Source organism: Onychomys torridus, chromosome 18 (genome assembly GCF_903995425.1).
Source record: "Onychomys torridus chromosome 18, mOncTor1.1, whole genome shotgun sequence".
In the NCBI taxonomy this organism is placed as follows: domain Eukaryota; kingdom Metazoa; phylum Chordata; class Mammalia; order Rodentia; family Cricetidae; genus Onychomys; species Onychomys torridus.
In genome coordinates this window covers 6,283,138-6,307,208 of record NC_050460.1, presented here as the reverse complement: position 1 = coordinate 6,307,208, position 24,071 = coordinate 6,283,138, and the positions used below count along the sequence as shown (strand labels likewise).

Sequence of the window (24,071 nt, the reverse complement as noted above, 5' to 3'; positions counted from 1 at the left end):
CCCAAAGGACTGGAGCCCCAAAGTGGAGCATAAAGGACATCCCAGGGGTCACTCAGGACAACTCACCAGGTCACTTGTTCCAACCAATGCCAGAACGGAACAGAAGTCAGGAGAGAGGGCGGGCAGACACACCCCAAGGACCCTACTGGGCACCAGGACAGGAATGACTGACGGCAGAAAGGAGCCAAGGACATAGCCTAGCCTTCTTTGGGGTTTTCTGACTTGGAGGTGGGAATGGAAGAGATGACCTGAGAAGGCGTTCTGGCCCCCAGGCCCCCTGTCAGCTGGCTGAGCAGCTGGCTGCAGAAGCCTCCCTGGAGATGGCCTTCACCCTGTGTGCTCATCTCCAGGTGGCCAGCCAAATGGAGCCCAAATAGACTCAATGAGATGGCTTGGCCCAGCTATCACCATGCCCATCCTGGAGTTGTGAAAAGTGAGTAGACGCGCTCTCACAGTACCCCTGCAGACACGCTGGGCTGGGGTGTTAGTACGGGCACTGGAGGGCTCACCAGCTGGGAGTCCCTGCCTCAAGGCTGAAGGATCAATAGCACTATGGCAATGGTGATGGCCGACTGCCAGCGCTGCTCAGGCCCCAGTCCTCCACCTACCTCGAATGCAGAGTGCTGGCTAAGGCGGCCTGATTAGGAGGAATGAAGACGGTGCCTGACATGGAGGAAACGTTAACTAGGGGCCAAGGGTTGGGAGGATCCAAATTCAACTCCCAAAGGATAGACTCTGGGGTCCCTGGTAAGAGGGAATAGTATGGGGCACAGGCTGCCATGTGGTTTGGGTCTACCCCCTTGCAAACAACCAGAAGAGCCTCAGGCTAATTCTGATCTGAAGTTGACTCAGAAAGACAGTGGTGGCCAGGAATGAGGTTTGGTGCCTGTCATCCCAGCACGTGGAGTCTGAGGCAGGAGGATTACCTCAAGTCTGAGGTCAGCCTGGGCAATTTAGTAAATTCCCGGCCAATCAAAACTACAGAATAAGACCCTGTTTCAAGGAACAAACTAAAACAGGGATGGGAGGGAGGGCAGGAGTGTAGCTCAGTGGTAGACACTTGTCCAACACGCACAGAGCCCTGGGTTTAACGCCTAGCACTACATAAGCCAGGTGTGGTGGTGCATGCCTGTAATCCTAGACGGAGACAGAAGGATCAGACGTTCAAGGTCATCTTCATCTATATCTACATAGAGAACTGGAGGCCAGCCTGGGCTACATGAGACCCTATCTTAAACAAAAACAAACACACAAACAAATCTAAAAAACCTCCATAAAACACAAAACCAAAGAAAAGGCACAACTTCCAGAACTGTGGGGCTGAGAAAGAAGCCAGGCTGGCCCTGACTGCCTCTTCGAACTCCTTCCTGGCTGCCTGCTCACAGCCTTCTGAGATTGATTTCCAGTTATAGCGAGGGCCACTCCTCGGGCTTAATACCGCTTTAAAGCTCACTGAGGGTAGCTGCAGGAAGATGGTAAATGAGGGACAAGTGACCTGTCCAGGAGCAGAATGTGGCCATGGGACCCCAACAACTTCATTACCCACATCACTCAAGTCCCAAATCCACAGCACATCCTTTCTGCTAAAGGGCCCTTAAGCATCCCGCTTCTTCATTAACCCTGGGTCCTACTTGAGGACAGTTCCCACAACACCTCAGAGACAGTGAGGATGGGGTGGGGTGGGATGCAGGGGAGGCAGACCTGACCCCAGGATAAACAGGACTGGGGAGAAGAAGCTCAGGGACCCCAGGGACTTGAGTGGCACAGGTGCTTCACTGACTGAGGTTCCACATGGAGCAGAACTTTGGGCTCAGGCTAGTTTCTGCCCTTATTCGTAGGGTGTTGCAGTTTGCCTATCAACTTGACACAGTCTAGAATCACTTGAGGAGAGTCTCAATGAGGAACTGTCTGGATCAGGTTGGCTTTTGGGAATGCCTGTAGGAGATTGTCTTGATTACACTAATTGATTGGCGGGGGAGGGTGTACCTAGCCTGGAAGTGAGTGGCATGTTGGCACCATTCCCTGGACTGTGATAGAGCAGAGAAGACGAGCTGACGCTAGGCACACATGCATCCGTACTCTCTGCCTCTGGGATGTGCCGCCTTGAGTTCCTGCCTCGACTTCCCTGCGATGATGGAATATAACTTGGACTTGTGAGCCAAATAAACCCTTCCTTCCCTGAGCTGATTTTTGTCAGGGCCTTTTATCACAGCAACAGGAATTAGGGCATGGAGTGACTCTGACTAGTTAGATACTCTCTGAGCCTTGGCTTTCTCATTTGAAAATGGATCAATAATAACAGCTTTCCCATGGGTATGAGGACAGTGATACTTGCAGAGGGCCAGCCTTGGATACTCACTCTGCATCCAGGCTGGTAGGGGATGGGGTGGGGTGAGGTGATTCATTTGGTAAATGCTTGAGAAGACCCTAAGTTTGATCTTCCACCCCTACCTCTGGGACCAGCCAGTGTAACCTAACTGCTGAGCTCCAGGCCACTGAGAGACTGGCTGTGAAGGTGGTAATGATTCTGAAACTATCTTGGGGTGACACGTGAAGTAATCTCGGCCTCCACATGCACATACACATATGCACACAAACACAAACACATGATATCTGCTGGGTGGGTGAGGAAGCTGATTTCTGAGAGGTGAGAAGGCAAGCCAAGGGCCACCTTTTCTCTCTTGGAGGCAGCTCTCTTTGGCAGGGGAAGGCGTCCTAAGGAAGTGATCTTCAGATAACCATCCCAGCACCCAGCTGGAAAGTCCCCCGCTGGGTTCACTTGAGCTTTCCATTGTGGAATGTGTGTGTGTGTGGGGGGGGTGTTGGGGGGCCCTGTAGCTCTCACCTCCCTGCTTTATAAGGAGGTGCTAAGCCAGGCCAGCAAGGGGAGGGCTGCTGGAGACCCAGAGAAATCCACGGGGGGGGGGGGGGTCCCCCTCGTCCTCTGTGACCTAGTCACACACCCCATGAGAACTGTCTCCCCTTGAGATCTCCCTCCTTCCCTCCTCCCTGTTGCCTTTCCGGACTTTGTCCCCCTCCTCGCCCCAACCACAACCGTTTGCCAGCTCCCCACTCTTAAGAACTCTCAGGTTGCTTAGATTGCTCTGAGGCCACCGAGGGCCTCGGCTGCACAGCTGTCTGGCACCTTGAACTTTTTCAAAGCACTTTCCAAACATATGCTTAAAAGAAAGAAAGAAAAAAGCATAGATAACTTGCCTGTGAGCACTGAACCCTCTCCAGGACCATGCTGCATCCTTCAAGTACCCTGAGTCTATCTTATGTCCCTGCCCCCTAAATTCTCCAGGTCCCTCAGGCCTCAGAGGACTCAGGAACAACTCTGCACAGTGCTCACCCCATTCCCTTCCTTAAATTCCTTTCAGAGCCTGGTTTAATCCAGTCCTCTGTCCCAGCTACCCGCTCTGCCCCGGCGGGGAGGGGGCTTGGGCGGCTGGGAGGAAGCGGCTGGCCAGAGTAGTGACCCATTGGGGCCCAGACTTCGATTCTCCCGAGTTCTTTGGGACACAAAAGGTAAACAGAAGGCCAGGCTTCCCCACCTCCTGCCGCTCCCCTCCCCTTCCAGCCAGCCAGATGGGCCGACAGGCTGGGGGAGGGGAGAAGGGAAAAAGGGCAGATTGTGCAAAGGAAAACACAAGAGACAGACGGCAAGAGACAGGAAATCGGGAGAGACGGGGAGAGATGGGGGGGGGGGACTCAGTGATTCTGCAACTGAGGAGTCGGGGGGGGGGGGGCAAGACCCAGCTTAGGGATGGGGTAGCACGTGGGGAGGAAGGGGGACAGCCTGAGAGCCAGCGGGAGGAACCCCAGTGAGTCAGGTCCAGAGAGGTGCAGACAAAGAAGCTAGGCAGCCGCAGGCCTGGCCGCTCAGGTGGAGACGGAGGTGTTAGTGCCTCTGGCCCGCCCTGCAAGGACTGTACTTCCTCAGGAGCGTGGGGGCTGGGAAGGCGGGCTTGCTCTGAGGGGTCTGTGACCTCTCCCTGTGCCTAGCATCTCCCCAAGCCCCTGTCCTCTGTCCCGACCCTGCCTAGTGCGGGTGGGTGTGCCCCCTCACCTGCACCGCAGAGGCCGACTGTTTGCTGTCATTGTTCCCGGGGGAGTTGAGGCTGGAGGCTTGCTGTAACAGGAACTGCCGGGCCACCTGGAGAGCCTGTAAGACAGGGCTGAGTCAGTGCCTGGCCCCAGCAAGGCCCTCAGAAGTGGCTGGGATCAGGGATGAGTATGCGGAAGGGGGTGGGGTGGGGGTTCGGGCTGTAAAGAGGAACACCCAAAGGTCATGAGGGAGGGTCACAGGTCCAGGGGTTTGGGGTAAGGATGGAGGTAGGAGAGGCTGATAACTGCTATGGTAAGAATCACAGCAGTCTTCTAGGACTCACCCAGGGGTCGGAGTGTCCATTGGTTTTCCACTGGGACAGCAAAGGTCAAGGGTCAAAAGGGCTCCAGGTGAAGGTGCAGGAGGTAGAATGGTGGGTACTTTTTACTGAGAACCATGTGTCTGGTGCTTCAGACACATTATCTGTTTGTTTCTGAGGCAGGCCATGGCTGCCCCGGAACTCACTATGTTCAAGACCAGGCTGACTTTGAACTTAAGAGATCCTTGGGCATCATTCAGGGCTAGATGCAAGCTCTTGATCCTCGGTTATAAAGCTGTGAGTTAGGGCTTAGCAGCCTTCTCTTCCAGATGAGGCAGCAAATCTCTAGGAGGTTAAGTCAGTAACTTGTTCCAAGATCAACTGACCAGCCCCGGAAGCCTGCTTCTGAGGTTTAAGGAGGGGAGGAGGTGGTGTCCATTGAGAAGCTACCTACAGGAGGGTACTACCATGAAGCTAGGGCACACAGGTGGGGGGTGGGGGGTGGGGGTGGTGTGGAGGGGAAGGGTCTGGGGGCCCGAGGAAACCAATCGGATTTGAAGGCCATGTCTAAGCGATCAGTCATGTGAGTGCCTGGGCTTGGTGGCCAGTGACAAGGGACTGAGCCAAGGGGATCCTAGGAACGGGATGTGTGTGGGGGAAGAGGAGTGGGGGGTACAGCCCATGAATAGGTGATAGTCTGGTAGGAGAATGAAGGGTCAACCCAGGAATGTGCTCCTCTGGGACCCAGCCAAGGCCTTGTCCCCGAGACCTGGAGGTGGAGGTGGTGGCAGTGGGGACCTGTCCAGTCAGTTCCAGGTTCCTCAAAGGCCTCCTAGAGAGCCAGAGCAGATGTATTCAGGCCCTGGAGCAAGGCTTTGGCACTGGGCACATATGGGCTGCAATCCCAGCTCTGTAGTTGACTGGCTGTGACCTTGGGTAAGTCATCCCATCTCTCGGTGGTTATGTCTCTTTATCCGTAAAACTGGGACACGACCCACTGCGGAATCAAGACCAAGGCTGGCGCCTCGTTGGCATTCAGGAAGTGTATACCCTTTTCTTCTCAACAATCCCCAGGTGGCTCTCTACTTACCCACTCCACTCGGCCCACACTTGTTAGATGAAGGTGCCCAACTTGTAGCTGGCTCACACCCTGGCACACACACCTGTTTCTTTCTCACATGGATTCCACTCTCCTACCCCAGCATCTTTAAGGTACAACTCTTTTCTCTCCTTTCCCTGCCTCCTCTTCCCAAGGATCAAGCCCAGGGCCTCCTACAGCTCCTCAGGCAAGCGCTCTACCACTGAGCCACACCTCCAGCCCCAGCCCCACCATGGATGTGTGGTGGACACTCACAGCTCAGCAAACACCCTCTGAGCGCCCACTGTGTACCCAGTGTAACTATATATACAATCCACCTGCGTGGTCCTTCACAGTGTTGACTGGCACAGCTTTCTGGGACTTCAGTCTAGTTTACCTTAGGGCACTATCTAAATACTCACTGGTGTATCTATGGGAACGCGCGGCCTCCTAGGCAGCCCTGTTGCCTGACCACCCCCAGCCCCGCCCTCCAAATGGCCCAGACTTCCAGGCGGAGTCAAGATGCTGCCTCTCCTGAAGGGTTTTCTTTAGAAAGCAGAAATTGGACCTCCCTGGGTCAAGAGATTCCGAGGAACTACAGGAAGAGAGGGTGGTAAAGGGTGTGGAGAGGCAGGGGGTGGCCTAGGAGCCCCCAGGAAGGAATTCTGGCCTCTGTCACAGTCTAGCTCTTACTGGCCTCCACGTCTAACCATACTGCTTCTTGTCCTCTAGGGGGAAGATGGCACACAAGACACGGTAAGGGGTGGGAGTGGGGGTTGACCCCAGAGCTGACCAGCACATGGGATTCAAGAGACATTAGTCAGTGGGAAGGGGACAAACCCTGATGTGGGGGGACAACAGCAGGGTTCTGGGGAAGGTGGAGAGAGAGCCTGGCCCAGTTTCTGGGGCTGCACAGTAGCCAGGGGTTGAATTCATTCCTCACCAACTCTCTTTCTTTGTGGTTCCCTGGAGCACGAAATTACAAGGTTTACAGGGGGGGGGGGGGGGGGGGGGTGGGGAGGGGTGTGTGACCGGGGCCTACAATCTCATTCCTGGAAGCAGCAGGCCCTCCACTCTCCACCTCATGAACTTCCCTCCCCTTCTTCCACCCTGTCTTGGGGAGCTCTTCCTCAGGCCAGCTGAGTTAGGTGAGGGGTACTCCTCCCTCTCTATCCCCACAGGGAATCTGTTTCTTCTCTCCCTCCTTCCTTAGCGTGAATGAAGTACCTACTGTGTGCTAGGTCATGCTAGGTGGTAGGTGGTCCTGCCCACGGGTGTTCCCCTGCTGGGAGCAGGGGGTCTCTACAGGACTGAGGACTAAGTAGGGAGCTGAACCATCAATGGCACCCTCATGTGGTAGGACTCCGTGCTGTGGAGCTCTGAGCAGGCCTCCCAGAGGTGACAGTCCTGGAGTCCTGGAGGGTCTGCTCATCAAGTGGACAAGGAGGAGAGGTGCTCCTGTGGTGTGCACCTCTCCTGAAGTGAGAGGTGGGAGCTGACAGGGCTTGAGATAGTCCCCGGCTCAGGCAGAACACTGGACTGTGCTGGGAGTCAACAGGAAAGGTCGGGGTCTGGCTGCAGGGGCCCCAGAAGCTGATCACCTGCTCTCCAGGCACCTCACTCACTCACTGCCTCCTTCCCTTCTTCCCACACAGCCTGGAGGGATGGTTCACCTACGGGGACGAAGCAAGTTCCTTTCCAGCCTTGACCTATCTGGAATGTAGTAGCACCTAAAGAATACACTGAAGGTGTCCAATGATGGCTGTGGACAGATTCCAGGATTGTGGTCTAAGCTCCCCTCCTCAGATGGCCATGACACCATGCACACACCATGTCACACACCATGCAGTGTGGGTGTGTGGGCAGTAACTGTTGTCCTGGGCTCTACTTCATGCCGTGCATGCACCTGGCTAAGGATGGTGTGCTCTGGGAGCCATGGGCATCCCCAACCTAGGCTGTCTTTTTGAAGACTCCCCCATGGGCTAGGCAGGTCTAAGGCATTCCTAGTTTCACTCATCAGTGTAAAGTACCAAGTGCCAATGTCTTCTGCCCCTGCCACTGACGGTTAAATAAACCACTGGACCCACAGCCTCTGAGATGTGAAAACAACCAGCCCTGACCTCACAGCCCAGCTCACCTTCTCTACTGATGCTGACCAAACTGGAGCCACTGCGGGAATATCAGAGAATAACTCTGTGGAGTTGGCTTTCCCCTTTCGAACTCCAGGAGGGCAGGGTTCCACAGCAACTATTTACCCAATAAATTGACTGGATCAGAGCCCCTTAAGAGCATGGATGTTGTCAAATTCAGCTGTGAGCTTCCCACCCCCAACACACAGTAGGCATAATTCCTGCACACAAAGTCTACCTTGTTCCAGGCTAAGTATGGAAGGCTGTCAGGGGGTGATCCTAAGTTCAAAAGCTAAACCTGTAAAGAGCTTTGTAGTACCCAAGGCACTTCTGTGGTGTCAGGATGGCCAAGAGGTCCACAGTGCCAGAGCCAAAGAACCTCTGCAGAAGCTAACAGAACTGTCCAGGAGCATCCTCGCACTAAGGTAACGGCTCAAACCCAGACATGGATGCAGGCAAAACACCAATGCATATAAAAGAAAAAGAAAAGAACATGGAGATCCAGGAAGGGACCTAGGGCTCACCCAGAGGCACAGTGGCAGAAGCTGAACCAAAGTCCACCAGACCTAAGGCTGAACTCAGCAGGAAAAATGAGCACAGGCCAGCAGGTAATGGGAGACTCCATATCAGTGGGCTGTGTTCACATGCAGCGCTGAGCGTCAGCCCTAAACTTTGTCTAACTCCGGAAACCCACACTTTCTTGTCTGTCTCTGGAAACTTTCTGGCAAAATTGGAATTCAGCCCTATCTCCATTTGTTGATATTTATGTGAGCTTCCGTGATCAACTCAGACCACTAAGCTCACATAAATGGGGCACGTACCTTTAGCCCCTGGGCCACCTTATTGGTCCTGTGTTGATCTTATGTGCTGAGGGCAGGCTAGATTCAGGTGAAGGGGCCCCAGAAGGTGTCCAGGAGTGCTGTCTCCACCCACCACCTCCTCGAGCCTCAAATCCAGAAGCAACTTAGGAGAGGCTGACAGCTCTAGGCCCAGGACAATTTAGTCACTGACCTATTGTCCCAGGAGCCACCACCAAGTTCAAGGAGGAACTCTTAACTGTCTGAGCTCTCTAGTTTAGTGGGCTGATACAACCACCAGACAAACACACAGGCCAAACCTGACTCAGCTAAGTCTTATGCTGAGGACAGCAAGCTACATAAAACACGGCCAAGGCCAAGGGAGACCTCTGAGGAGACACTTCACTGCAGAAGCGACTAATTCTCCCCAGGGAGAAGATTCAAGGCTGAAAAAGAGAGGTGCAAAGGCCCCGAGGTAGAAAAAGCAAAACATGAGGTATATCATAAACTATACATAGGCCAGCCAGCTGGCACGTGCTTTTAATTCCAGTACCCGGAAGCCAAGGTAGGAGGATCTGGAGTTTGAGACCAGCCTGGGCCACACAGCAAGACCTCTCTAGATATACTCTCTGTCTATTTCTCTCCTCCCCCTCAACCAAATAGCAGGCTGAGGCTGAATTCTAGAGACAGACATGGAGGAACTAAGTAAATAAAGGCAGGGTTGTTTTTGTTGTTGTTTGTGTGTTTGTTTTGGCTTCTTCTGAACATGTATGTACATGTTCCTATATGTGCTGATACACACACGCACACACATGCACACACATGCACACATGCACACGCTCATGTACCTGTATGTGGAAACCATACCAGTAAAGATTCAACACCCGAATCCTCTCAATAGCTCTCCCTTTGTTTTTTGAGACGAGGGTTTTTCCTAAGTCTGCCAATTTGGCTATGCTAGCTGGCCAAACTACCGTCTCCGCCTTTCCAGCACTGACAGTCTAGGCTTTTTAAATGGGCACCGGGAGCTAGAACTCAGGTCTTTTTTTTTTTTTTTTAGAACTCAGGTCTTAATAATGCTTGCATGCCAAGCACTTTATTTGACTGAGTCATGGCCCCAATCCATTTTGGTTTTGTCTTTTAATATTTTTTTCTTTTAATGTGTATGGTCTTGTTTGTTTGTTTTTGCCCATTACCACATCCATCCTGGTGCCACAGAGGCCGGAAGAGGGCATCAGATTACAGACAGTTGTGAGTCACCATGCGGGTTCTGGGAATCAAACCCTAGTCCTCTAGGAGAACAGTCAGTGCTCTTAAACCACTGAGCCATCTCGATAGCGACATCCATTTCTGTTCTTTACAACAAAGCCTTGTTATTTGTGGGCTAGCCTGGAGCACGTGACTCTGCTGCCTCTGTGTCTCAAATGCTTGCATTATAGGTGTGCGCCACCACACCAGAGCTTCAAATGACATTTACCTCATTCAACACCTGGCACAGGTGGGCAGAAAGTGTTATCTAACCCCTGCTAGTAAACAGCAGGTGTCTAATATGTGTTCCTTACATACTCATCCATCCCTCAAAAATTTTGGATAGATCAAAGGAGGGAATGCCAGGGAGAAGGGTCAGAGGCCTGAGGTAAGCAGCAACCACCACAGACTGAACTAACCTAGGGAGACACAGGTTCTAGACCAGGAAGGCTTTTTCCTCCAGTGAAGAGGCATAAAGATGAAATTATACAGAGAAGGGGGCAAAGAGTGGGTGGTGGGGAGACTATAAACCCCCAAAGTGATTCTACTACTTTTCTTCCTTTGGATTTTTTTTTTTTTTTTTTTTTTTTTTTTTTTTTTTTTTTTTTTTTTAAGAAAGCATTTTGGAAAAGGCTGTTGATTTTTTTTTTTACACCAACCTCGTAAAAATGACATCGGCACATTCTCAAATTAGAACTATTAACATAAAAACCAGGGAAGCCCAGGCACAGACAGGCCTTCCCAGGTGGGAGACATCCATCCTCAGGACAGTCCAGATTCAGGGCCCCTGCTGCCAACTACAGCCAGTTGGCCTCAGCAGGTGCAGAGCAGCCGTGGGCCAGTGGCATAGAAAGGACTCTGTCCCTGGACAGCTCCTGCATCCTGCCCTTGCAGGTACCAGCACAGCTTGACTCCCAGTGACAGCCAAAGCCAGCGTGCCATGGCGCTGGGAGAGGCAGGGCTGGGGTCCAGTGTCTGAGGGGATGGCATCCAGGCATCGACAAGCAGTGAAAGAGCAGGGGTGGACGGCATGGTTCCCAGTCAGGTCCTCTGTCTTAGCTGTAGAATTCTCCAGAAGTGGGTCTGCTCCACACTGCCTGGCCCCAGCCACCTCTTCAGGGGCTGGATCCCACTAGCGCATTTCAGAGCAACCCCAGCTCACACTGTAGGTTCCAGGGGAGCCCATGGATGACTGGAATTCAGCCCTCTCCACTTCAACCCTCACCCTAAGCCCTTTGCCCTCAGGAGAAACAGACCTCTTCAGTGGGGACTAATCCTGGCTTCTGTGGAAAGAAGGTAACATCAGGGAGCCAGAGGGGAGAAGCTCTGTATGAGTCTCCTGGAGGAAAGCCAGGGGTCCTTCCCCCAGGCTCTGGGCCCCTTCCTTTCTCCTAAAGGGACTACCTCTTGGCAGATAGGCTGGCCTTTGGCTTACTAATTCAGGAAGTGGTAGCCATGCTCCCCATCCCCTCCAGTCCCCACCCCTTCTCATCTACCTCTCCCTATCGACTTCTTCTGTGCTAAGGTACAGTTCTGAACCGCTCCCCACCCCTGGGTGGTTTTCCTTTGCACACCCCAGTTCCTCTGGTGGGGGGGACTCCATCTCCAGATGGACAAAGGGAAGTTCGTTAGAGGATCAAAGCTAAGGCAGAGGAATCCAGGGCGTGAGGCTGGAGTACTGAAGATACAGCCCTGACCAGCAGGAAGGCTTCAGACAACTGTTGGCAGCCTGTGGGCGGTGGGGCGGGGCTGATCCCCTCGGGAAGCTCCCTTTCCACCCAGTCCTCCTAAGTAGCCTGGCAGAAGAGGGCCAGATGGAGGAAAAGCTCTTTCCATTCTTCCTCTCCCCTCCCCCCAGCTCCCTGACTCCCCAACCCCCATCTCTTTGGAGGGGGTGAGTTAAAAGCCCATTACTGGGCTGAGCCCCCCAACCCTTTTGAATCTCCTCACAGGATGCGACGGGGTGGGATTTGGCCCGGTTGCCATGGCGACTGCAAGTGGGAGTTCCCAGACGCTAGGCAACCCCCTGGTGACCCTCTCTGACCTGTCACCCCTGCAACCCAAGGACAATAGGAACGCTGGCTCTGGGGGCCCAGGACGCCTTTCAGCTCAGTGGCCATTGGTTCTGCCTACCCCCACCCTGCCAGTTCAGTCCTCCTGGCCCCAAGTCCAGCTGTCTGCCAGCAAACCAGACCAGTCCCTAAGACCTTCCAAAACCAGGGCAGGGGCACACCTCTCACAGCCCAAGCCCGGTGGGTATTTGTGGGTCCCCACAGCATTTTCAGTAGCACAGGCAAAATAAGCCTCAACTGTGCCTTGCTCAGGCTGACCTCCAACTCAATACGGTAGCAGATGACCTTGAACTTCAGGTGTTCTGGTCTCCACCTTTCAAGTACTGGTGTTCCAGGTCTGTGAGTGATGTTATGCCTAGTTTATACAGCAGGGCTTTACATGGGGCAAGCATTCTACCAACTGAGCTACATCATCACGGCCTAGAGTTTCTGAAAGGTCTGTGGTCCTCCCTCCCACACCACCTTTACAGGATAGTCTCCACAGAGAGCGTGGCTGTGGAAAATGTGGGGAAGCCCCAGGGAGATAATGGAGCTTGGTTCTCCAGTGGCTCTGTTAGTACTAAGGGCTCCGGGAAATACTGAAATGGGGCAGCCAGCATGGGACTGTGCAGCCAGAACTGGCCTGGCAGCTAAGCTGGGTCGCCCCCTCACCTCTGTTTAAACAAGGTCCCAGCCGCTGTTGCGTGGAAACAGAGCACCAGCTCTTGTTCCGAAGTGACGTGGCTAGCCTCTTCAGCACTGTTTGCTCCAGCCTAAAGTCCTGTCAGCTGCCTGGCTTCTGACTCGCCCTGTCTGGCTGTCTCTCAACTCATTACTCCTAAAGGCCAGGACTGCATTTCCAGGACTTGTTTACCAAAGAGACAGGGACCCACAGACAAAGGGACTGGGGCTGGGAGATCCTGGGAGGGCAGGACAGACGGCCAGACTTCAGCCTCCAGCAAGCACGGAGGGGGGGGGGGGGCAGTTAGAGTCCCCAGCCTTCCTTTTGTTTTGACACAGGCTAGCCTACTCTGTGTACCTAAGGATGACCTTGAATTTCTCTGCGGCCTTCCTCCTGTACCTAAGGACTGAAGTGCTACCATGCTCAGTGGGGATGCCTCTGTGTGTGTGTGTGTGTGTGTGTGTGTGTGTGTGTGTGTGTGTGTGTTCACCTGTGCAGGAGCACATGTTGAGACAGCGGTTGACACTGGGATGTTCTCAATTGTTTTGCCACATTACTTTAAAAATTTTTATTTATCTATTCTCCAAGGATTACAGACATGTATACAATGTATTTTAATTGTATCAACCCCTAGCTCCCCGCCCCCTCCCATTCCCACCTATTTTTAGACACAGTGTTTCTCACTGAACCTGGCTGGGGCTTATAGTTTCAAGTAGACCAGCTAGTCAGCCAGCTCCTGGGATTCCTGTCTCCCGGTCACCCCAACACACTATACTGGGATTATAGGTTTGTTCTACCACACCCAACTTTTATGTAGATACTAGGGATCCAAACTCTGGCTCTCATCCAAACTCTCCCGCTCAGCTATCTCCAGGGCCCCAGAGCTGCTTATGTCTGAGACAGGGTCTCACCAAGTAGCCCAGACTGTTCTGAAACTTGAGACCCTCTTGCCTCAGCTTCCTGAATGCTGGGGATTATAGGAATGTGCTACTATACTTGGCTTTAAATTGACTTTTTTCTCCCTCTATTTTCTTAAATTAATTTATTATTATTAATAGTGTGTGTGTACGTTTGTGCAGGGGCCCAGCTGCCACGGTACAGGTGTGTGGACAACTTTCACCTGTTAGTTTTCTTCTACTATGGGTTCTGGGCATGAGTTCAGCAAGTGCTTTTACCCAGTGACCCATCGTCTGCTTTTCTTTCTTGTTTTAAGAGACCCTTTTAGCCAGGCAGGAGGTATTCTCACTCACTGATTATTCACACACGTATTTAGCACCTACTGTGTGTGAGTTCTTCATCCCACATCTTCCAGGCTATGGTGGGAGGACAAGGAGAGAGAGGGAGGACCCTGAACGAGGTACCTGGAGGCTGCCTCTGGCTGTCTCAGCGCAGTGGCCTCTCTCCCCAGGGATGCTGCAGCAATTTAATGACATTTAATGTCACAGTGAATCCAAAGGCTGTCTTCTACAGACTTCCTGCTTATGGCTGAAAGGCAGGTGGAACCAACAGATAACTTCCCTTCCTTGATCTTGCTTCCCCCCGCCAATAACAACCCCTACTTTTAGGGGACCAAGAGTTGCTGAATGTTCTCTCCCAAAGCCTCAATTCATCTGTTGGAAATGGAAGAATGACCCACAGACTATGTTTCACTTTAATTGAAAATTTTATCATTTTAATTTTGCAGTGTTATTTTCAAGGTTTGGAGCCAATGAAACCTTTTCTTAAAGTCTCACATATTTCCCTTGGGCCTGGGCACTTCGCCCACAGTGAGCCCAAATGGATAAAACGGCCATCCCGGATTCTTTGTGAAGCCGATACAGGATTTTCCAGGACTTTGGGATGGTCCCCAAAACAAACAGGAGCGACTGGAACGTGGACTTGAGATGGTAAGTCATGGCCCGTGTACAGGGCCGAGCCCAGAAATATGATCAGTACAGACGGTTCCGTCTCGCCTGCCCAAACATCTCCCCAGTTACCCAGAGGCCTGTGTTTATGCCTCATGGCAAGCTTTCTATTTTCCTCTTGAAAATTACATTTTGTTTATTTATTTTGTGGGTGTGTATGTGTGTACACAAGCCACAGTGCATGTGTAGGGGTCAGGAGACAACTTGCTGGAGTCAGGTCTTTCCTTCTACCTAAGGATCCTAAGGATTGAACTCGGGTTGTCAGGTTTGGCGGCAAGCCTCTGAGCCATTTTGCTGGCACCAAGGTTTTTGGTTTTTTGTTCTTTGTTTAAGTTTCCAGTTTAGGCGGCTCCTCCAACCCTGAGCCACATTTGAATTTGCATAGTTCTCTTTGCAAAGAGATGCAGGATGGTCCAAAACTGCGTGGCCTTGGAAAGGTTCTAGGTGTACATTTTTTAAAGATGTATTTTTAATTATGTATATGTAAGTGTGTGTCTGTGCATATATGCAAATGAATGCAGGTGCCTACAGAGGCCAGAAGAGGGAACCGAGTTCTTAAACTGGCATTGCAGATGTTTGAGCTGCCATATGGGTGCTGTGAATCAAACCTGAGTCCTCTGCAAGAGCCCACGTTTAATTATATTTTGATAAAAAATAGGATTCTGGGGGTTGGGGATTTAGCTCAGTGGTAGAGCGCTTGCCTAGCAAGTGCAAGATCCTGGGTTCGGTCCTCAGCTCCGACAAAAAATAAAAAATAAATAAAAATTAAAAAAATAGGATTCTGTCTCAGCAGAAAGCACAGACTCAGTGGGTCTCTTCCCCCCAGAGAATCTGCTTAAGAAGGATGATGTGACATTGCCCACCAACACCCAAGGATCATATACCTGAAGATCTGAGTTCGATCCCTGGGTCCCACATGATAGTAGAATTGACTCTCCAAAGCTCCATACATGCACTGTGGCATGTGAACACTACACACACACACACACACACACACACACACACACACACACACACACACACACACACACACACACACACGACATGCATACTATAAAATATAAGATGCTAGGTGTGGTAGCTTACTCCTTTAATCTTAGCATAGAAAGGCAGGCAGATCTCTGAGTTCCAGGGCAGGCAGCCTGGTCTATACAGCAAGCTCCAGGCCAGCAATGGCTAATAGTGAGACCCTGTCTCAAAACAAAACAAACGAACAAAACAAAAAACCCCCACAAATATGGAGTGACTAAGGAAGGTCCCCTAAATCCATCTCTGCCCTCTGTACATAGGAGCGCACACATGCAAACAACACACACAGAAACTGTTACCTCCTCTACTTTTCACACCTACTTGAACAAGTGTGGAGCGTCACACCCGGCTGCTTCTCATCCTAATGATCAGCGTGTTAGTGGCTAAGGCAGTGGGCTGCTAAGGTTCTGCCTGGGACTCAGGACAGGTTCCTCTGTCCCTGTTTGAAAGGACCAGCCACCTGAAGCCTCAAGTGTTAAGATGTGGGGTGGGGTAGGGAGGAGCCTGGATGACAGGGATGACTGGAGGAACAGGAAGGCCCAGGCTGCACAGGTGAGGATGGTAGCGAGCACCCAGAGTCCTCCTGTTCTGCTTTCCCAGCTGAGCCCCTGAGGGCCAGGCCACCAGCCACAGTTTAAGAGGTAAAGTCAATGGAGGACTGACTCCCAAGGCCAGGGCTGGCTGGGCTGGTTCTTCTGAACCCTTCAAGCATTATCTCCTCCACCCTAACCCTTGGGTGGGGCTGAGACCTGCTCATTCATAAGCTAACTAGGTTCTTCACCTAGTGCCCCTGGGTCTTCAGAGAGGCCAGATTATAGTCATAAAAGAAGAAAGGGGACACAGACTGGGCTCCCAGTGTGAGCCTTGAAAATACAAACCTGGGCTGGAGAGATGGCTCAGCAGTTAAGAATATTTGCTGTTCATCCAGAGGACCTGAGTTCGATTCCCAGCACCCGTATCAGGTGGCTCATAATCATCTATAATTCTAGCTACACAGTATCGGACACTTGGGGCCTTTGCAGGCCCCTGAACTCATAAGCACATACTGTGTGAAGAATGCAGATATACACACAATTCAAAACATAAAAATAAGATAGGTGGTGGCGGCAGACGCCTTTAATCCTAGCACTAAGAGGCAGAGGCAGGCGGATCTCTGTGAGTTCCAGGCCAGCCTGGTCTACAGAGTGAGTTCCAGGATGACTGTTACATAGAAAAACCCTGTCTTGAAAAAAAAAAGTGTGTGTGTGTGTGACAGAGAGAGAGAGAAGAGAGAGAGAGAGAGAGAGAGAGAGAGAGAGAGAGAGAGAGAGAGAGATTGAGATTGTCCTTCTCCTCCCTTCCTGGGCCTCTTTCCACACTCTTTGGCCACTGGTACCTTTAAGTTCAACCTCTTCACAGCTCAAATCAGAGACGTAGGCAGCCTTGGTTCACAGCACAAATAAAAACACCCCTATGTGCAGAGCACACACTCCCAAACCTGTTAATATAGCCAGTTTCCCAGCCACGTGCCTATAAGAGCCAAGACACTCACAGACTCAAAACAGACTTTCAAAGCCTGCTGCCCAGGCGGCTGTCGGCCCTTATGGCTTTGCTGGGACTATTTCAAACTTTATAAACTTGGGCTCACAGTACCACTTTGAGCTCCCCAAGCTCAGGCTAGCCACCACAACAGCAGACACACAGGGAAGCCCCTGGAGGCTGGCCCTTCTCACTGTCTAAAAGACAGGGTGCCAGGCAGGACAGAGCAGCGACAGATACTGGGTGGCCCAGAGGGTGTGGATAAAGGCCTGAGGAGATCAGCCTGCTCCTACCTGTTGCTGTTGGAAGTGCAGAAGCTCCGTGGAGCCCATCTCGCCATTGCAGTCAGCTCCGCCCGCCGCCTCCCGGCCTGAGCCGTCCCTACCCGCAGCCGGAGCTGCGCCTGCTGTCCCGGCCCCACTGCCGCCATCAGCCTGCCCAGAGAGGCTGCCCACGCCGTTCTGACCAGACGGAGCCGACCTGATTGTCTCCGATGCAGATTCCACCATCATGTCGCTCTGTCAGGACCTGGAGAAGAGACATGGAGGAGAGGCTGAGGCTCAAGGACAGATTGCCAAGGCAGGTTCTACCTGGGACTGAAAGCTGCTCGCACCCATCACCCACCTCACCAAACCCTGTCCTGGGGGGGGGTCCCTTCCTCAATTTCCCAGAAGCTCCTCCTGAGACCCTCTCAATGTCACCCTTTCCTCAGGGTTAAGGGGCAGCTACAGAAAGCAGCTGAGGTCCCTATCCTGCAGCCTCCCATTCCCTTCTTCCAGTGAGAGGAGACGGGCGAGAGCAGGAGAGGAGCCCTAACCTCTCCCCTCGGGTCCTAAGCCTGTTTTGGTCTCTTTTTAGCTGGGACCTGCCAAATCTCTTCCCTTCTACCAGCAATGTCCCTTGACTTTGTTTCCATATAGACGCAGGAGTTTGGAGGGCAGAGGGTGCTTCCCAGGACACAGAGGCCCTAATCAACACAGGAAACTAGCTGCCCTGAGCCCTTAGCATCTATGGAAGGCATCCTGGGCCCACCTTCAGTTCTTAAGTCCTCAGCCCAGCTACCAAAGTAACTCTTATTTATTACTACCCACAGCCCAAGAGTCCTCCTCCGAACAGTGAGATCTGCATTTAACACCCATTTCACTGATGTGAAAACAGAGGCCCTAGGTCTAAGCCCTCGCAAGCCTCACCCCCAAAATGGGGCAGTTAGTATAATTGAAGGCTAGAGTGTGTGCTCAGCATGTGAGGCTTCGTTCCCATTCTCAGCACTAGGTAAACTGAGGCAGGAAGGAAGGGAAAAAGCTATCACACCTGTAATCTGTTTGGGAGGCTGTGGTAGGAGGAGTTCTAGGCCAGCCTGAGTTACCAGAGAACCTGCCTCAAAAACAAAAAGATGGAAAGATGGCTCAGAGGTTAAGAGCACTAGCTGTTAGTTCCTGGCACCCAAATAGGAGTGTTCACAACTATAGCTTCAGGGGATCAGACACCCTCTTCTGGCCGCCACAGACACCCACACAAGTGTGCATACACACATACACACACACACACACACACACACACACTAAATCTGAAAAAACAAAAAAAAACCCCAAATCAAGTCTTTTTTAAAAACATACTTCTTTGTGTGTTTTGCCTGCATGTGTGTCTATGCAGCATGTACATGAAGAATCCTGAAGGAAGAGGCATCAAATGCCCCGGAACTGGAGTTACAGACAATTGGGAGCCGCCACATTCGTGCTGGGAATTGAACCCACGATTCTGTCCTATGGAAGAACCACCAGTGCTCTTAACCAGCCCCAAACCTTATCCAAAGCATGAGGGTCAAGACCCAAATGCCTCCTCCTTAAACCTGGTCACATGGAATGGCTGTAACCTGTCCAGACTGGGACAGTGAACAGCAGGGAAAGCAAGGGGTGAGGAGTTCCCTTCTCCAGGTGTAGAGCATCCTACCAGCCTGACACACACTTCAGAGGGGGACGTTTAGCATAAAATGCTATTCTGAAACTAGGAGGGTAGTGCATGCCTTTGACCCTAGGTGCATGCCTGTAATCCTGGGACTCTGAAGCAGAGGGATCACAAGTACAAGACTCTGCCTCTCGCACCCAGCACTCACTAGCGTGTGTGTGTGTGTGCGCACACGCACACGCACAGGCACACACACACACATAACAAACTCTTCTCAAATTCTAGACTCTATATTACCCCGTGAACAATTACCCTAAAGGGAACAGTCAGTGCCCAAGCGGACTGTTGTTTAACATATGTCTCAGACTCCCTAAACCTCCATTTCCTTGTCTGTCAAAAGCATTTCATCCCAGCCTCTTGGAGACCTTTAAGACAATGAAGGCGCCTGCCCAAAGTAAGCCCTCATCAGCCCATTCCCCATCCGCCCTAACCGTGAGGACAGAGGTGACGAGGTTCAGAGAGGCTAATGATTTGTCTGATGTCACACAGGGATCAAGCCTCTTGAACACCCAGTGATGACTGGAGAAGCCAGCCAGATAACCACATGTCCTTCTCAGCCAAAAGGATGAGGCCCTTCAGGTAACAGATTAAGGAAACTGTAGGAGGTGGCTGAGTTCCTTACTCTTCCCAGGGTGAGGCTCCCAGCAGCAGCATCCTCCCATTCCTACTTTTAAGTCTTTCCTTCTGTCCCCTGGGCCACTTGTTCAATCTTTATCCCTGCTGGGAGCAGGGTGGGAAGGTGTGTAAGGGTATGGGGGGGGGGAGCTGAGGGGTCACACCACCACTCTGGAGGCCTTCTCAGTTTTTGACTCTGGACTGTCTCTTGCAGTGGATTGAGGAGAGGGAATCCTAAAGAACGCACGCACTGCTCATGTGGCCTCAATGTCACAGTATGTTCTCGTCAGCAGCTCCCACTCCTGAGATCTGAGAGGAGGTAGAGCAGGGGTAGAGTGTGGAGGTGACGGTTTGGAAGAGATTGAGCACTCCATCCCAAGCCTGTAATAGCCATGTCGGCCCCAGGGCTAGTAGCTGCCAAATGATGGATGGGTGGGCTCTGGCCTCCACCCACCACAGCACAGGGCTTCAGCCCCCTCCCCTGAAACCACCCACCCCGAAAACTTCAGGAGTAATGTCCCCCACTCAGGCCTGGGCCTCAGCTGGGGGTGAGGAAGTGGGAAGACAGCAGGAGCCCACTACCCACTCCTCTAATTCCAGCCCTGCTGCATAGAGAGCAGCTTCCAGCTCAGAATCCCAGGCGAGCTACTCTGAGATCTGAGAACTCCTGGGCCCCAGGGAACAAAGACGAGCCTCGGGGCTGGCGCTTGCAGGACAAAGTAAGGAGAATCTGGCAGCTCTTTCTCTCAGGGAAGGGGAAGTGGTCCCCTTCCAACATTCACAGGAGCACAGCAAAGTTGTAGCTCTGACAGCAAGTTTGGAAAAGGGGGAGTGAAAGGAAGGAGGATGTCAGTGGAGTTGTCCTTCCTTCCCCATCCTTTCGGAGAGGAGGGGGAGGGGGAGGGGATAGCGACACCAAGTGAACAACGCAATTGTGGCAATGTGCCATGTAATAATAGCTATTCAAGGGCCGATCATTCATATTGAACAAGCCTCTCATTTGCATGCTTGAGATTATATACATTTGAAAAGTCATTTCCGCAGGGTGTATGAATAGCAACCATTCCCTTCTGGAGTGTGCTCTGCCCCCTCCTGGGGCCCGTGCCCACTGACACACACCCATATGCCTCCTTCCAGGTTCCCGCCCACCCACCAACGAGCCCCTCAAACCCAAGTGGCAGGAACTTCCAGGCCCTCTAGGAATCCTCACCTTTGCCCTGGCACACCTGCCTTCCAAGACTGAGCACAGCAACAGCCAACAGCCTCCAGCCTCCTACCCACCTCTCAGAAGAGTGTTGTAATGAAGATGGGGAGTTCCCTGTACTGTAGGTGAGCAGGCGCTAATGTCTGGGGCTCTCAGCCAGCTAGCGGTGGGGTGGGGTGGGGTGTCACCGTTATCAGGGACTAGAAACAAGGAAGGAGTTGAGCAAATCACTGGTGTGCCTTTGACTCTGGCTAGGAGAGATGGCAGCCTAGGCTCAGTCACAAATCAACCATGAGCCCTTTGCCTTCCTACATCTCAGGAACTCAGTTTGCCTTCTCTCCATAGGAAAGTAGTTTCAGGAGCTCCAGGGAGGTGGGGGCGGACTCCCTAGCCTAGTTGGTGGATGTGAAGCCATAGTATTTGAGTGTTGCTGGGAGCCACCAGGAGGCCATTAGAGTCACGGCTTAGTCCCTTATCCCAAAGGCTCCACCCAACATGGATCACAGCTGGCTGCTCTGGGCAGTCCTTCATTCCTATACTCCTGTCTTACTGACTTCACATGTTCCTGTCCTCTCTGTATACACCTTTCTGCAGCAGGGAAAGACACAGCTGAGACTAGACACCTAGTCAGAGTTGTGTGGCCTGGGCAAGTCACTGGGCCACTCTTCATATAATAGTCCCTTCAGGCTTGGTGTGTGCTCCTCCTCAGCACCCAGGAAGGGTAGGCAGGAGGACCAGGTTTTCAAGGCCAATCTCGCTAGCAGCCAGCGGGCCCCTGCTTTTCCCTACCCCAAAAAGTCACTAAGGAATGGGCACCAAACATTTTCAAATTTCCCTAAGAACTGCTAAAACTAGGGCTTCTCACTCAGCCAGCATTCCCAGACCACTCCCCCACCACATGTTGTGGGTAGTGGAAGACCATTTACAGAGGGTGTGTGTGTGTGTGTGTGTGTGTGTGTGTGTGTGTGTGTGTTGGGGGGCGGGGGTCCAGGATGTGGAGGGCTACATGTGGGTAGATCCTACACTCCCATACTCCGGATTCCCTTGGTGAAGTCTGAGCACTGGGGAGCCGTAGTCAGGCCTGGGCTCCAGCAGGCATCCTCGGAAGGAAGGCAGGTTAAATCCACAGCTACCTCTTCCGCTTTGGGGAACTCCGTGGTCATCTGAGGGCTCCCACTTTCCCTGAGGCTTTTGCCTCTACGAAGCACCCCAGCGGGAGCGAAGGCAGCAACGCCTTCTCGGAACCAGCCAGGGTCCGCCCCGTCCCCTCCCTGCCGGAAGTGACGAGTTGCACCTAGCTAGGGGCCAAAGGGGCCCTCCAGGCCTGGGGTACTTCTGGGAGTCGGAGAAAGACACCAGAGCCCTACACGTGGACAAACCTTTTGTGCCTTTTCGCGGGCCCATATGGCGTGGGGAGTATTAATTACCGTCGCGTTTTAATTAACAGTCGCTTAATCTGAGCCGTAACATTTGCCACGACACCCTACGCCTCGCCTTGAACCCCGCGCCGCCCGCCCTGCCAACTCATCAATTAATTTTTATTGACGTTTTCTTCCCCCAAACAGGCACAATACCAGGGTTTTCCAATTAACACCTCCGCGATCTCTAATTAGTGCAATTAACAGACTGATGGATGCCTGGAGTTTACCCGCGAGGGAGGGGGTTGGGGGAGACCAAGGAGCTCGCGCGCGCGTCCTGCATCCCGGGAGCAGCAGCGCAGCAGCAGGAGAGGAGACAGATGGGGCGTGGCCATGGGCCACCTGTACCCGAGTCCTGGTGGCCCCTGAAGCAGAACGTGGTCCGGTTAAAAGTCTGACACTTAGGGCTAGAAAATTGGTGTCTAGCTGCAGCCCTGTCGGTCACAAACTTGCCGAAAGACTTGGAGCAAATAAGTGGATGTTGTCTACTTAAAACTCCAAAGAATGCCGAGGAAGCCGATTGCAGTCAGCAGCGACAGAACATCCTAAAGCACAAGACCGTGGAGAAGAGCGAGCCCAGGGATGAACCAAAAACTTAGCATGCTTGTACCGGGCTCCATCCGAGAGTTCCCCCGTGCAGCTGACCTGCCTGTCTGAGGCAGGAGGGCTCCGAGAATGAGAGAAAGCTTCACTTAAGAGCTAGCTTTCCCATGGACCAAATTAGTTAGCTGATGGACCGCTGAGGCCATGCATTCACTCAACCAGCACTTAGGGTCCAATTAACCCCCAAACAGATCTAGCCACAGAGCCTGAAGGGCAGTTCTTTCTAGGAGGTATGCAAAGACTCAGCCAAGGTGATTGGTAGAGGTGAAGGCTCCACTCATGTTTTCTTCTGAGTATCTGTCCCTGAAAAGGTGGCCACTTGTGGGGTTCTCTCTCCCTCCACAGCTAGCCAGTCAGGAGTATGTTGTACCAGCAATGATCCTTCACCATTCATAGTCTCAGAAAGCATTTAGGCAGCACCAGGGTGTTAGGCAGCACCAGGGTGCCTGGCTGGGTATGCAGAGAATAGGCTTCAGCATGCCATTCTAGAGCTTACCTTCTCGTGAGGGGAGACAAATGATAAAGTCATATAAATAGCCCCTCTCAGATGAGATGAATTCTATCCAATAAGGAATAAATGGGACTCTAAATTTTAAAAATATAGTAATTGTATTAATTCTTGAGAATTTCACACATGCACACAGTGTCTTTTGATCATACGAAACCCCTCCCCACACCCAGGGCTCTACCTTAAATGGAGTCTGGATTGGGGAAGGCCTCTTGCTAAAACAAGTTAGCTGTGAAGGATGAGTGGGCTTGGCCAGGCAGACTATAGCCTGAATGCCCCCCCCCAAAAAAAACCCACACACCACACACACACATGCAAAGGCCTTCATGAGTGGGCTTGGCCAGGCAGACTATAGCCTGAATGCCCCCCCCAACCCCCCCCCCACACACACACACGTGCAAAGGCCTTCATTTACTAAAAGAGAGCCTACTGGGTTCAGACATTTCTAGGACTAAAGGTCTTTGGAACAGTGACATTTCCTAGATCACATATGAAGACATACATGAATATGCATGGAATACAGTATGGAGCCCACCTTATTTGCCTATTCCTTTCTTTCTGGCTATCCTGCTAACAAGTCTTTTCAGGGCCATCAACCTTGGTCCTACAGTCAGCTGAGTGTACCTCTCATGTCGAGGACCCAGGGACTCAATGCATCTCTGACCTTCACTGGCTGCAGGCTGCCGAGGAAACATGGAGAGCTCTGCAAGCAGCCACTCACTCGCCACCTACCACTAACCCTCTGCTGGCATGCTTCACGACATGAAACAGTGAGGTCACCAGCCTTCACCCTGGTGTTCGGATCTCTAATATGGGGCTGATACCAACAAGTCATCCTTTCCTCCAAGGATGCTTCAGAACCAAATGAGGCACGGTGCATGAGTGAGGCGGTCAGGGAAGGGCAGTTCCTGGGGCTCCCAAGGGCCTTGCTGCAGCCCCCTCTGGAGTTTAAAAG

The 24,071-nt window shown here is 52.3% G+C and overlaps 1 protein-coding gene across 2 annotated transcripts in view; it reads right to left on the bottom strand.

The window, feature by feature from the left end:
- Positions 1 to 24,071, bottom strand: part of Foxp4 (forkhead box P4) — a 53,363-nt gene that overhangs the window by 16,562 nt on the left and 12,730 nt on the right. For both annotated transcript variants that reach the window (XM_036167781.1, XM_036167782.1), the window contains exons 2-3: positions 17,097 to 17,331; positions 4,070 to 4,165 (exon numbers count right to left, since the gene is read on the bottom strand). In XM_036167781.1, the coding sequence (XP_036023674.1) occupies positions 4,070 to 4,165; positions 17,097 to 17,315 (315 nt within the window). In that variant the 5' untranslated portion in view covers positions 17,316 to 17,331. The remainder of the gene's footprint in view (positions 1 to 4,069; positions 4,166 to 17,096; positions 17,332 to 24,071) is intronic.